The 15,283-nt window shown below is 39.0% G+C and overlaps 1 protein-coding gene across 1 annotated transcript in view; it reads left to right on the top strand.

The window, feature by feature from the left end:
* ASZ1 (ankyrin repeat, SAM and basic leucine zipper domain containing 1) overlaps positions 1–15,283 on the top strand; it is a 42,818-nt gene that overhangs the window by 731 nt on the left and 26,804 nt on the right. Inside the window, exons 2-4 of the mRNA XM_019474043.1 lie at positions 1,609–1,705; positions 7,049–7,171; positions 10,317–10,428. Of these exons, the coding sequence (XP_019329588.1) occupies positions 1,609–1,705; positions 7,049–7,171; positions 10,317–10,428 (332 nt within the window). The remainder of the gene's footprint in view (positions 1–1,608; positions 1,706–7,048; positions 7,172–10,316; positions 10,429–15,283) is intronic.

Here is a 15,283-nt window from a genome sequence, read left to right on the forward strand (position 1 = left end):
CTCAGGGTGGGGTAACGTGAGGGAGGTGGCGTCGGCCTGAAACCGCGGTGAGGGGAGTGGGGCTCGGTGGGGGTCTCACTGGAGGGTGGCCTCGGGGAAGGGCTGCGGCTGGCATCTCCTCTGTGATTATTTGCTAGCAAGGTAATGGTGGTGTACCCTTAATCCAGGAGTGACTAAAACCTAAATTTCGGAGGTTTGTCTTCTTACATAAAACCTTAATATTTATTTAAAACACTTTTCTCCCCCTTAATAACAGACCCTAGTCCCTATTTCAACATGAGAATAAATTTGAAAGCAACTGGAGGCCTATAAAGCTGTTGTAGATCTTAAATCCCTGAGACTGTTTCTTGCTAACATGAAGATTTAAGTGCTTTTATTGCAGCTAATAGGTGTGGGGCATCTGATAGTGTGAGGTAGAGGGAGATTCTGCAAGGCTTTTTAGCCATTGGTTTGTCTCATGGCTGGAATTGGAAAATGGAAGTAACTGAATACTTGCCGTACTCTTGTTAAAGGTTATAGTCAGTTTTTCAGGGGCCTTGATCTTTAAATTGAGGCTCCTATCCAAAGATATACGTTATTTGGAAATTGTTGACTGAGTAGAACAAAAATAGGGCTAAATTATTATATTGGCTGTTTCTCATCTTTGGTTTTCTAGACGCTAAGCACTTATTAAAAACTTTACAAAAGTTGTTGGAAAGATAGACTACAATGTTCTGGGGAAAATGGTATAATTCTGGGTCCTCATGTTATGACTTCAAAACTTATAATGAAATATGACTTCCCTTCTTTCCATACCCACTTCTGTCTGCAAAGAAACTAGTGAATAGTCCTCCACTTACTGGTGTATGTAGGAGTTTTGTATAATCTAGATAATGCGAGCAGCAATCTTCAGCTGCATCTGCAGCTTTAATAGAGAACAAATCTGTGATGCTTTTGAAAGGAACTTGAATCAGGCAACTGTCTGATGCATAAACTAGTCTTTTGGTCAGGGCATTTTTCAGCCAAATCATTTATGATGCAGCAACACAAATACCTCTGCCACCACAGGAGTAGGAGGAAAGAGGAACGGTAACCCTTTCCAGCAGTGCTGGAAAGATTCATGCTGTGAGTGATCCAGATTCATGCTGTATTAAGCCAAACAGCTAGTCATTGAGCTATGTTGCCCCAAACTCTTAACTTTTATGTCTGGTGGATATATGTTTTTAATGCTGTGCTTTGCAACCTATGAAATGTACAAAAAAAGGTACAGAAATGCCTTGCAATATTTTCCTAGTGCCAAAAGATGAAAAGGAATCTTAATTGAAATCAAATATCATTAAAAAAAACGGAGAGCAGCGTAGGAGGGTAGCAGTTCTGTTGAGAAAGAAGTTATTTACATTTTCAGAGAATGGAACCTTTCTGAAAAGTTCATTTAAAACTTACATTTTACAGTAGACCCTAAGCAGGTCTACAGAGATGGAAGAAGGAAAGTCTTACCTTGCTCCCCACCCACCCCTTCTCCTCGTTGTCCTTACAGAGATCACTAGTGCTTTTATACTGAAATCAAGCTGTAGTTTTTACCTTGAAACAGTTACTAGGTTTTGACTTAACTTTGCTTTGCTTATCTAGCAGTTGGATCAAATGTTGCAGGCAGACAAGAATGACGCGTTAAAGAAGGCTCTGTTTCGTGGTGATGTGTCATTAATTGAAGAACTCTTAAACTCCGGTGAGGAAAGTCAGTTATGAAGTTGAATATTTTTCATTGAACTTGGCAAGAATTCTAAGGCTTCGAAGTTTCTCATTTCAAAATAATGTGTCGAGTGCATGTAGGAATATGTGAATGTTTCCAGTACAGGATATAAACTCTTATTTTAAAGGTGAAATAACTTTTTCAGTGACTCAGCATGTGGTATTCCAGCATATGCCTTCTAATTTATATTTATTTCGTTGGTCAGGAGCCCTGAAAATTGAGAAAACTATAATGTGTGAACACTGAAATAAGGTGTTTCTTTGTTTTCAGATGCATCTTTAACCTGAAAATATCAATTACAAACACTGAATTTGAGGTGACTTAAATTGAGAGTGAAAATTCAGTGGGTGATCTTACTTTGGTGTTGAAGGTTTCAGGGTGGGGGGCAGGAAGGGGAGGCTGGCTTTTTTGTTTTAATTCTCCCCCAGTTTGGAAATTCCTTTTTTTTTTTTTTCCTCGCTCACAGGACTGGTGAGTTTCTGGTATGTGCCCTGTGTAATACTGCTGTCCTGGCAACATCAGCTGGACAAAGATTTTGTGATTCCGAAAGGTCTAATAGGGTTTATGTGGCATTTGTCACTAAAAAGTAGTTTGTCTTAACACTAAAAGCCTTTCTCCCTGTTCTGTTACTCAGTATTTGTCTGTAATGTGTTTCTGTTATTCAGTGTTAGGAGGATTGGATCACTTATTGAAGCATCCAGGGCAATCAAAAACTGCATAGCTGAGTTGACCTGCCTAGTGATAATTGTCAGGAAGTTCTGCTTCGGCAAGCAAGCAGAATATAGTAGCCAAGAGCTTGTTCTCTGAGGAAAATCTGTCTTATAGCTGGAAGAAAGTAATTTCCTCGTTAGCAGTGGGGTTTTCTGAGTTTTAAAACAATGACATTACTTGCCCTTTTAGAAGACTGTTTCTCACCACAGTGGGGGAATGGTTTGCTTTTTAAATTAAGTAAAAACTATTGCACAGGCTGAAACACAGAGGTGTAATACTGAGTGAATTACATCTTCTGTCTTGCTTTGAGAAAATATGTTCTTATTTATAGGTAGAGTTTTTAGTGATGTCTGTGCATCAGATTGCTTAATTGTTTTGTTACAGCCATCCATTTTTAATTGCTTGTATTTCAGTCAAACAGCAATAGTTCACTTTCCGTGTTGATGCCTGCTACGTAATGAGCTGTTCTGTGCTGTTGTAAGATGATGATAGGTATCTGTAAGAGCATAAGGTCAGGCCAAAGATTCCTGTAGTCTAGGGTCCTGTCCCCTGAAATGCACAAGGCAGTATCACAAAAGAATCTATCATTTCCTGAAAATATGATTAACAGTAAATTTTGACCCATCCAATACTGTCCTGCAGAGCAGTAGAACACAATGCCGCTCTAACAGGGAGGTGTTTCTGCAGAAAGGTAACATTGTCCGTCAGAGGATTGGTGCTCAGTCAGATTAAATCTTTGCCTCCAAAGTTGCCTTTAGTGCATGTTCAGTAGAGCTTGTAGGAGGCTCACTACCAGCGCTCGACCAAACTCGGGGTTTGTGTTGGAAGTGGATTTCCTAGCAACAGTCGGGGCCGTTCTTTCAGGTAGAGTGAGAACGTGTTGTCTTCTGGCTTGCTTAGCCATTGCTTTAAGAATCTTTGGTGCTGAGGCAGTTTTACAGAGCTCCTTTAGGAGATGGACAAGCACAATGTCTTCTCTTACCCCTCCTATAAAACGGCAACATACTAAGAACAAGTTTCTGAAGTACGTGTTACAAAAAGTAATGCAAGCAAGTAGCAGGTTTAAAAATGACTTGGGCATTTTGGTCTGCTTTGGGAGTAAAATACTTAACACCATATAATTCATATGTTCGTTTTCCTCAAATGGAATTAAAAGTTATGACCTCATGACAGTTTAGGCTGATCAAAGATATAGCTACAGGCAAATCCTCTTTCCTGTTCACATTCAGCAGTCTGTTCCACTCCTGTCTTTGCATGAGTGCTGGAGCTCATCTGATCTTTTGTGAGCCAGTTCAGGGAATTAAAGTAGTAAACTATGGGAGTGGGGGGTGTGTGTGTGTGTATAATTTTTCAGCCAGTTTAGGACTCTGAACCCTGAGTCAGATGGGAACCATAGCTGGCCCAGCAGTGGGAGACATCAGCAGCTCTGATTTAACTCAGCTTTAAGGTATTGTAGAACCACAGCACAAAGTGCTGACAGACTTAAAAGAAATCGATACTTCTATTAGAGAGAAGTCTTCTAGAATCAAGCATTTTAGAACTTTTTCCTCAGATAAATTTGGTCTGAATGTGACTGTATTCTAATACTAAGAGCTGTTCTTAAACTAAATGAGTCTTTCAAAACCTCTTTTTTTTGTGTCAAACATGGAATTATTTAGCATTAAAAGCTGTATGTAGAGGTTGATCGTAGTTCTTCAGGCATTACCTTGTTAACCTTTTTGAATTTGAGGTTACATTTTTCTGTATAAAAACAGCCTTTCTACTGTAACTGTTAGCCACAGTCAACAAAATATCTAAAAGAGGTACCGGAGAAACTGTAGTAAACACAGAAAGAACATGATTCTTTTGCTGTTCTTTTGCTTCACCATTACTCACGTGCTTCATATAGTTTCTGCTGTGGAGTATGTCTGGGGCCAGAACATATTTCTCCCCATTCCTGGTTAAAGAGGAGGATAGTTGTCTGTAACTCAGATTGTAGGAAAGAATGTTGTATCTGCTTTGCCTCCTAGACATAATTCGTGAGGTTATGTGACTGGCAAGGTCCTCTGCTCATGCCCAGAAAGGAACACAGAGGGGCAACGGCAGGTGGAGGACCCCAAATAACACCGTGGCCCAGCTCCTCCCAGGCCTGTCATGGAAGCCATCAGCCCATCTCAGACTCATCTCCAGAAGCCCAGAAGAGCAGAGAGGCCCAAGGGCAGGCAGGAACCCAAATTATGGACTCAGAGGAGGGGACTCCCAGGGCTGTCATAGGGCCCTAGTGCCTGGGTGCCAGCGAATGTAGAGACGAGTGAGTGAAAGGATGTGCCAGCCACAGGAGTGGGACAGAGGGTCAGAGGCCCATGTGTCTGTGATGCCAGCAGCTAGAGGAGATATATCTATCCCAAAGGGGAGCAGGATGAGACCATTGGTGCTTTCTGTGTTCACATAAGTGCTCTCTCTGTCTGTGTTGATCGGTGTGGTCAGCGGTGTATGTGTGTGCCTGCTGGGAATACACGCTCAGCATCAATACTGGTTGGACCTGGGGGTGTGGAGCTGCGGCAGCTTCACCTCTCTCTGGCTGTTGGATCTGGCCTGATTTTTCACTAAAATTTTTTTTCTGGGCTTCACTGTTGCCTTATAGGACTTCTTAAGGGCCATTTTAAATGCTAAACTAGCACTGCTTACTTCATAAACAGCTCATGTAATGAGAGAGTCTGAGTAGTAACCAACGGGAGACATTTCTGGTTCAGTCAACAACTCCTATAACCATGCAGCCAAGAAGCAACATGACTTACTGTTTCAGGTGTCCTTCCTTCGTCTTCCTCTCAGACTCTAGCTGGTTTGCACTGTGACTTTCACACTGCGTGGTACTTCGAGGCAGTCACTACAAAGATGGCAGGAGACCATGCAGGCCAAACAAGCTGTAACACAGCTTTGACATTCCATTGCCAAAAAGACCTTTCTACTTCTAGAACTTAGAAAAAGCATCGGCATCATGGCAGATGCCGTCTGCTATAGGTGTAAAGAAAGCAGCAAGGAAAATACCTTCTCAAGAGTTTTAGTAAGTCTCTATATGCCTGCCAAGTAGATCTTTCGTCACTATCGTTCAGATATGTATTAAAATAAAAAGCTCTAGATGGGAGCTCTAGTTACATGGACTGCTTTTCTTCTTAAGAGGAAAAGGGACTTCTTAAGGCTGACAGAGTGCCAGCTTTCTGCTATTCCTTTCCTAATAGTGTTACTTCAGTGAGCTGTTGGATATCAGACTTTCTAAATTCTTGAAGTGACTAGTCTACAAGGAAGTTCAGATATGACTGCTAAGGGACGCTTGTTGGCTCCCTTTGTAGAACTTGGCTGTGGGCTTCAATGACATGTTTTGTATACTGCAGACAAACTGGCGTGCTGTGACATTAAGGGCTGCAGATAGCAGTATGCATTACTAAGAAGATTTGATTATAAATTCTGTGGCTTGCAGGTATTAGAGGTGCCAGAGTGCTTCAACACCTGGCTTTCATTGAATGGTTACTTCTTTACTGAGCACTTCTACAACTCTAGTGATCTTAAACAGTTGAAGAATCAACCCCAGAGCAGTGACCTGTTACCCCCTCAGCTTTAATGACTTTAAGTTGCTACACTGAGCACATCTTTGACAAACTACCAAGGCAGGGAAAATAAATACACATTTTGCGTGAACAGGTATGCATGTAACTCAACTGTCACAAATTTCTTAGGACAGTTTTGGTTTTTTTCGGAGCTGTCTCTTGTAAAGAAGTATTTTTGATTATCTATAATCGCTGTTGGACTAATATGGAACCAGCTGATGGAAACTTATAGAGGAAGTAATATTTGAGGAAGGATTGAAGGAAAGATGATTCCTCTTACTGCAAAAATGTATAGAGATTTTTATTTGAAAGTTGTCAGATGAGTATCTCGGTCTGGTACTTGGTTCTTGGTGAATTTGGGAGGGCTGTCTGGCAAGCTTACTTCTAGCCACAAAGGAAGATATGTTTGTTAATAAAGAGTAACAAACAGATCTGGTGATTATAACTGAATCTTGCATAATTTTCTATTTCTTCTTTCTATTGAGATAGTATTTTGTTAGTACTGAATGCAAAACAGGTATCTGCTAGTTAACTGCCTTGCAAGACAGAGAATAAAAGGAGCTGTGAAGCAGGAAAACCCTAGTCAATATGATCTTAATAGCCTGACAAGCAAGTAAGCTGCTTCCACAGCAGTCCACTTGGCTTGGCAAGAATCAAAATTTTTCATTTTGATTGAGGAAAGCTATTGCACATAAGTGGAGAAAACAGAGATTCTGTGCACTTCTCTGAAGTTATTTTTGCAGCTAAATTTATTACTTGCATTTTTTTTTAAATGTAGTCTTTCTGTGGTACTTAACTTCTTGGATTGAGAACTGAGCTTCCTTGGTGTCAGTTCTAAAAGTTGTTTTCTGGTATTCTAGATAAAGGTGTATTAAAAAAATGAAAATGGTATGAGACTTCTCTCCCTAGGACTAAACGCAAACAGTGTATAACCTTTGTAATGATACATATTGAGAGTAAGATTCATAAAATGCATGTTTAATGTGGTACAGTTTTATGATTTTAGTATCTTAAATTTTGACAGGTATAAGCATAGAGTCTAGCTTTCAGTTTGGATGGACTCCCCTGATGTGTGCTGCCAGTGTGGCTGATTTTGCAGTAGTGCGTCTTCTTCTGGACAGAGGTGCTAATGCATGTTTTGAAATAGGTAAGATGTGAATGAAAAATACTGGCCAGTAATGCTCAGTACCAGACATTGTCCTATCCTTATTCTCTTTTTACATATATAGGGAAAAAATCAAAGTTCACAATGGATCCTTATTCTTTTTACATATATAGGGAAAAAATCAAAGTTCACAATGGAACTGGGACCTAGTCTGGCTTTTTGAAGTAAAAGTAGTAGTTTTAAAGTCAAAATTGTATTTTGTATTCTGATAAAAAACGCCCAGTCCCCAAGTACTTTTTTAAAAAGGGTGTTTGGAAATACTTGTTCAAGAATTCTAGGATAAAGTTGTAGAGTTAAAACTTCCTTTGTTTGATCCTGTTACGAAGTATGTACATGCAGAAAACATCTAGAATCCCAAACAACAGGAATAGCTTTCCAGTTCGTGGGAAACTAGTGTGGACTTCTCTAAAACTAGAGCACAATTTTTCTGTTAAGTGAAAACTGTTCTTCAGTGTGTTGCTGGATCGCCTTTTTCTGCAAGAGTTCAGTGCAGCTTCTTCGTATTATCAGTTCCTCTGTCAATTTTTATGGCTTAATAGTAACTTTTTCCTACTTAAACTATGGTTATTTTCCTTCTTTTTCATTATGTTGGAAGATTTATCCAAGTTGAAGAAAATGCATTGCAATACAGAAGAAACTGATGTGACACACCATACTGCCGAGTGCATAAAAGCAGTGATCTTATTTTCCAGTAACTTGCTGATAATTATAATAGTAGTAGACTGAAATGCAGATGGTACAAATCTGGCTCTGAAAATTTTCTTGAACTTCTTAGCAACTGATCAGAGTATGAGATTAGAGTAGATTGTCTGCACCAAAAGCAATCATGCCTTCAAATTATTGTCCTTGTTAGCCAACTTCAGAAAACTTCCATGTGGCTGCCTACAACTCATACCTGTTCCTTGTTTATGGCTGTAGAGAGCTCTAAATGAGGCAGAAACTGCTATGGGCAGCGGTTTCAGCTGACCAGTTAACCAACGTGTATGGCATTTTTTCAGTGTGTGACCAACTGCGTTTGCCCTAAGTGGCACCTTGCTAGGATCAGGTTTCTCAGCTTGTTTCCCTGTTAGTCTGTGTGGGGAAACAGTAGCTAGGGCATATGCGCAGCAGAGTACTGTCCAGCCAGGAACAGTCTTGCAAGTCATTGATTCAGGTCCGGCCATGTGTGTTCAGTAAAGCTATGCCATCCAAAAGTGGTACTAAATGTCACCAGTCCTGCTTCTTTTTTTACATCAGCAGGCAATCACATAAGTGATCCTATACTAATTACCCTATAATGCTTATAATCCTAATAATAGCTGTACTGTTAATCACTTTTTGTCACCTTTCAGTCATTCTTTGTAAGTGGTTACTTAATTTTACCCTTTTCGGTAGTCATGAAGAACAGGGAACTAATGTAGCATTCACTATGTGATGGGATCAGAATGTAGCATCTTTGAGGAGTAAATTCATGGCTCTTCTGGGTTTTTCAGCTAGGCTGAACATAAACTGATCTTTTTTGCAGTCTCTTACCGATTTTTCTCTGCAAAAGAGAAACCTGAGAATTCTAAGGTGTTCCTTCCTCTTCTCTTGCTCACATGTATAAGCTATAGGTAGGCTAACAGAACTGAATTTCCCACTCTTTATCACTACCTGAAATACTGAATACAAATACAACTACAGGTTCCTCCTAAATGTCATTCCCAGATTAGGGGTGCTTATCACTACCTTTGTTCAAAGTCCTGCCACCTTTCCGTTCATGTTGTTATTGATAACCAGGTTAAACATTTTGAGTAACAATCTGTCAGTGTATCAAGTAATTTACTGAGATGTTAATTGCTTACTGTTCAGGAGTTTAAGTGACTCTCTGAAACTTAATTTTTTATTTAACATACTGATTGATGTGTGTTAGAACTTCTACATGAGGTAGTTGAAAATTAAAAGATGGTATATTAAAAAAACAGATGAATTTAAATGCAAAACTAAAGTCTTTGGTTGGAGGGCTGCGGGACAAGAAGTGGTGAGAAATAAAGAAAGTAGAACAGATGCGGTAAAGTACATAACAAACTTCTCGTGTTTAAATATAATAAAATCTGACCTCAGTTGAAGAATAAAGGTGTTAATACATACACGGTCTTAAAATTTCTACAAGAAAGTTAGAAAATATGTTGTAACACTTCATGGTCTGGTCTGAAGTAAGTACAACTAAAATCATACTTGTTCAAGGCATGTTTGAACTTGTGAACAAGTTTGTGCAATAAGCAAAACAGGCAATTATTCAAATGGCAGTCTTCTAATAGACTCTAGGGCCAACTAACTTGCTAAGGTCCTTGAGGTGTGATGCTTCCCACATCTCTGTAGGAGAACCATGGGAAAGGAGATCTCCCCTGTTCTGTGGGCAAACAGCAGTGGTGTACAATTCTGATTTGTGAGCAAAGGTGGCATGTAACGCCCAGCTGGCTTCAGAGCTGGAATAAATACGCTGGTTCCTCCTGATGAATCTTTATGGACTGTATAGATGGTCTTTAAATCCACATCTAAAACCATACTTTTAATCCTTCTCTTGCCACTACTGCTCCATAGTAGTCTAGTTTAGTAAACTTACTTCCTTCTCCTTAAGCCCTATAATAAAGCCTTGTTACTTCAACTGTCCTTTGTATGGGCCTCTGTTCTCCCTAAAATTGATGTTGCTATGTGTTTATAATACATTTCATGCACTTTTTTTTATCCATTGCAGTTAAATTCCTGTAAGCTGTTTCTCCCCTTGACTGTGTTTTGGGGGGAGGTGGGGAGGAACAGGGAGTGAATATACTGGTGTGGAACAAGATTTGAGAAACAAGCATCTATATTTAAACTCCTACTGGGTTTTTTTGGGTGCCTAAGAAGTATCCTAAACTTCAGTAGGAGTAGATGCTTTACTACTGCCATTCACTCTGATCTTTCTGCGTATCTTCTCAGATGCCTTTATCTTACCTGATAATTCTAGTGACTTTAACTGGAAGGAAAACAAGTTTCTTACCCTTTTCTAAATGTCTTAGAGTATCAGAACGTGATTAACAACTCTTGCAAACGTAAAGGCTTTTAAAGGAACTTCTGGATTAGCATGGTATTTACATATGTAATTCTCTAACTGTAAGTTTCAAAACAGATAAGTACACTGTGCTGATGGCAGCATGTACTGCACATGCTTCAGAGGAAAACATCTTGAAGACTGTAGAACTGCTTCTATCAAGGAATGCTGACCCTAACCTTACTTGCAGGTACCAAAAAAACCCCATGTCTGTGAATACAGCATAAAATTTAATATTAATATACAGAGACATCTTTATAGACATAGCTGCTGTTGGTTAAGATGACGTGTACTTCATTAGCTTTTTATAACTTTGCTGCTGTCCGTGTAAGGAAAGACTTGTGTCCAGATATTTATTTCTCCTAGTACAGTCATTCATCTGAGTAAGTAAGACTATGATCAGTTTTATCAAATTTAAGTATCTTACTCAGCTAAACAAGATATAAATTTAAGATTAAAACTAACTTAATACTTTGATAGACTGCAGTATAAGGGCAAGAAATATGTCCTCTGCCTTTCCCAAATCATATTGCCTCTTCTGTATAAGGATGTAAGTTAAATCAGTTAATTCTTTATTTAAATTCATGTCCTCCTTTTGAGCTTTTTGTGGGTATCTAGCTACATTCCTCTCACAGACAGCCTCGTATAGAAAAAGAAAATTTCTCTGTAAATAGAATACATTTATTCCAGTGCAATCTGGAATAATCCAGATTGAAAGGAGATTTAATCTCCTTTTAAAAACAAGTAACAGCTTGTTTCTTGAATTACCACTTTGTGTCTCAGCAGTCTCAAACAGTGCATTGTGAGATGTCTGTAGTTGCATAGTCTGATGCAATGTTTCATTTTGCATCAAAAAGAAAGAAATTCTGGACTGACCCAGGATAAACTGTCCTCCCTCTGCTGGGAAAAAAGATATTGTTTGGGTCAAATTGAAACTGCTTGTTTTTCAACTAACTGAAATTCATTTTTTATACCACAGCTCTTTCACCACATTACCTGAGATATGTGGACTGTGTAGCCCTCAAAAAGAACAGAATTGGAGGCCTGTTGGTTCTCATTAGTGGAATTGTATTACTCTGGGCCCTGAACCTCACTGTGAGCATAGTACTGATAGACAAGGAAGAAACATAGTTGTGCTGAAGTGCTACTGATGTCTGGTACCAGATTTAAATGCCATTCATTTATTCTTACCAGAGAGACTAAAAATTGTTCATGAAAGAAGAGAAAGCTACAGACTCTGAAATAATTACGTATTGTTGCCGTCAGATAGCTGGGTGTTAGGATAAACATCCTGCTTTAAAAAATGGGGGAAGTCTTGGCATTATTAAACTTTGTCCTGGGTGTTTGAAAATGTAAGCCAGAGTGCAAAGCTGCAGGTTTACATTAGGAAAGACCTTTGGCTAAACTTTGGGGGGGGGTGGAATTTGGATTCTGACACAAGAGATGGGAATTTTAAGGGCAAAACTTTATTTATAAACTTAGAGTACGTTATGCATAGTTGGTCTTTATATACAAATATTTATTTGCTATCTCTGTTTCCTAAGACCTTGTGCTAACATGTGAGTTATGCTTGCATACATCAGATACAGTGCCCAGTTGTGGTTCTTTTCACTTTTGCAATCGTAGTCTTTCTCAAATGAAAAGATAAATTAAGTGACAATCAGATTCTATGTCGTATTTGTACCAAACAAAAATAGAAGTTAGATGGCAAGGTCTGGATTTTTCAAAAATCTTCATGCTGCCTTTTTTCCTTTCCAGTATTTGACATCGGTGCATACCGCTCCATCATTACAACTGCTCGGGCAGCAGCTGCTGCTTCTCATGGGCTTCTTTCACTGTGTTCTGAAACAGTGGGATTAAACACATCAAACCAGGTTCTGTGAAGATAAGGGATCAAAACAGACCCTCTATATGGCACTGCAGTCCCACTTCACCCGTTTGATTAGAGCAAGCAGGATGTTCTGTGGGAGGACATTAGAACTGTCAGTGAGTTGAGATTATTGTGAGAGTACTTCCTCTGTGATCAGCTTACCACAGGTGTTAAGAACTAAGCTTCACAGTATTTGGCTATCTCAGCACTTAAGAACTGGAATGATTTTAGGAAGCTTCTCTTTTGTCTGCCAACAACTGGAATGTGTGTGAATGCAAAGCAGAATACTTAACTTTGATGTAAGGTAGAGTTTGGTATTTATCCTCGCTCTGTTGGGCTGTCAGGGCAGTCAGTAGGCTTTTTTATTTCATGTCATCTGGAGGTGATACACAGAAACCTGAAATTTTTTTTTGTCTAATTCATGAAGTGTGCGTGGAGCAGGGAAGGACTAATGAGAAGTAAACTGATTTTTGACATGCAGTCTAAGAAAGAAGATGGGTTTAGGGGTGGGTAGGTAGATGGTTTCTTTGCAATAGGATAGAGTACTGAGGAGAAAGTATTCAGTAGAGTAACTTCTGAAATTTTTGCTAAATCAAAATTGGGAACTGAATACTGATGGGTGTAAAAACAGTTTTGTTAATGAGAATGTAGTCTGTCAAAGCATAAGTGCTAACTGAAGAGTTTTGAAAGACAGACAAGAAGTAAGGTAATGGCTAGGTGAAACAAGAAGGCGTTAAGACCTGCTCTGTATAGTCTTTGTAGAGCTACTATAGCCCGAGTGCTTCATTTAAGTGAATGCTACCTTGTGAAATTTGTTCTGCTTATCTTGTTTCATTCACCTCCCTCTTGCTCCAAAATGTAAATTATATACTTTATCCTTTTGTAAGGCTTGGAAATATTTAAGCAGTCTTTTTCTTAAAACCTCTTTTAACCTGCAGTGCTTTCTTAAAGGTATGCTGGTTTTATTAATGTTAAGCTCTGATTTTGTTATAGGCAGAAGGAAAAGGCATGACCAACTGATAACTAAATTACTGCTGCTAGGAATACATGTCATAGGTTGTTCAGTAAATACGGATTTTAGTAATGACATCCTCCAAGTTCTTGTTTACATAGAGTAAAAGAAACCTAATGGCTTTGCCAGTAAGGAGAGTGTTTTGAGTTGATGTTTCATGCCAATAGCTCTTTGTTAGAAGAAGGTACAAACAGGTGAGTGACTGAAACCTCCTTTATTTTGACATAAGCTCTTTGCCTCTTGTTCTGTTTGGGATATGTGGAGGTTTGATTTTGTTTGTGTGGCTTTTTTTCCCTCACTCTTAAAATTTCTAGCACAATTGAGTCCTGGTCAATGACAAAGTCTTCAGTGTTTCTGCTCTAAAATGGTTATGAATTTTGTGTATGTTTAAAGAAAAGTCTTCAGAAAGTCTTCGATTTATTTTGTTTTCCTTTTTTTAGGGTGAGTATTATAAGAACTAGGCCTTTGTCTGTCCTTTGTCATTGTACAGATTAAAAGTTGAGATTGAAGCATGCTGTCATGTACATGAATGCATATACATGAAAATACAATCACTGCTCAGGTCTGGTATTAAGTTGCCTACATATATTCACTTATGCTTACATTCAGAGCAGTTTTGAGGAGTATGAAAAATGGTTTATGATGAAAATTTTGGTCTATTTTGCCCTCTTGAGAAGATGATAACAGAAGGGGGAAATTTTCATCGCAGTGTTGAGATCACAAGGTAGGTCTCTCTTGAGGTTGCATAGTCAGAATTGTGTAACACCTCAATTTTAACAAGATATTTATTGCTACTGATAAGATAGTAAGTCTGCACTGCCACATAATAATTTCAAAGACCTTGACATTATCATTGTGTGGTAGTTAACTATGCCAAATGACAAACAGTACGGTTCAGCAAAGGCAAATAGCCTGGGAAAAGTTAATGCACTACAGTGCATTTTATGGCTGGGCAAGAAGATCGGGGAATTTAATACTGATTGAGTCAAGATCTTCGATCCACTTCAGAGCAAAAAATACCTTGTGATGTTACACTATATTATACTTCATGCCTTTCAGAGAGTTTTTTATTCTAGCACTATGAACTCAGGACAGAAAGACATTTTATTATGTTGATCAAACATCAGGACAGCAGGAGTAAATATAAAAAATCAGATGCAAAATTACATTTATCAAAGTACTGTGTTCCTCTGGGCTATGTCCATGTATCTCTTCCCTCCTCTTATCCAAGTTAGGGAGAAGTCAAAAGCATGGTAAATGTGCGAGTTCTCTGAGTTTGGAAGAGTAGCTTTTGAATGTAAGTGTTGAGGCTTGTTCATCAGATCTTTTGGTAGGGGGAAGGAGTCTAGACATCAAAATAGATGATTGTACTTTTCCCACCTAGTATTGACTGTACAGTGGTACCAACAGGCTTACAACTGTTGATCACAGTTTCTGGGTGGAGGTATAAAATACTCGGGGACAGTAGCAACATTAGATGCCTTTTTTAACAGAGGCATTCTGACAATGTACTGTGGTGTTTTGGAATGTCACCGGAGCAGCCTTTGTGTAAAACAGAAACAAAACCTGCACTGAAATCCATTAGCATTATGTCAGCAACATTCTATCACAAGTATATTAAACTTCCTATCGTTGCCACTAGCTTACCCTGATCATGGGTTATTTGCATAGAATTGGTTTGGTTTTTTTACATGACAGAGAATTGCCCTTTCATTAGAAAGGTGGAGTAGATTTCACATGTATGTACTGAATTTCTTGGCTGGAGACTTTGCCCCCACTTTGAAATTAAAGTTGAAAATGGCCTGAGAAGTTTATGATTGTGTGGATAACTCATTTGTTTTTCTACTTTACGTTAAAGTATAAATGTCTTCAGCTAACCCAGCTTGCTTGTAAAAATGTGATGGAGTGAGGATGAAGGAGGACAGGGCAGGATAATTGGGAATGTCATAGTGTCCTGGTTTTGGCTGGGATAGAGTTAATTTTCTTCCTAGTAGCTGGTACAGTGCTGTGTTTTGGATTCAGTATGAGAATAATGTTGATAACACACCGATGTTTTAGTTGTTGCTAAGTAGTGCTTACACCAGTCAAGGACTTTTCAGCTTCCCATGCTCTACCGACTGAGAAGGCTGGAGGTGCACAAGAAGCTGGGAGGGGGCACAGCCA

This window comes from Aptenodytes forsteri, unplaced genomic scaffold (assembly GCF_000699145.1).
Source record: "Aptenodytes forsteri isolate BGI_AS27 unplaced genomic scaffold, ASM69914v1 Scaffold166, whole genome shotgun sequence".
NCBI lineage: Eukaryota > Metazoa > Chordata > Aves > Sphenisciformes > Spheniscidae > Aptenodytes > Aptenodytes forsteri.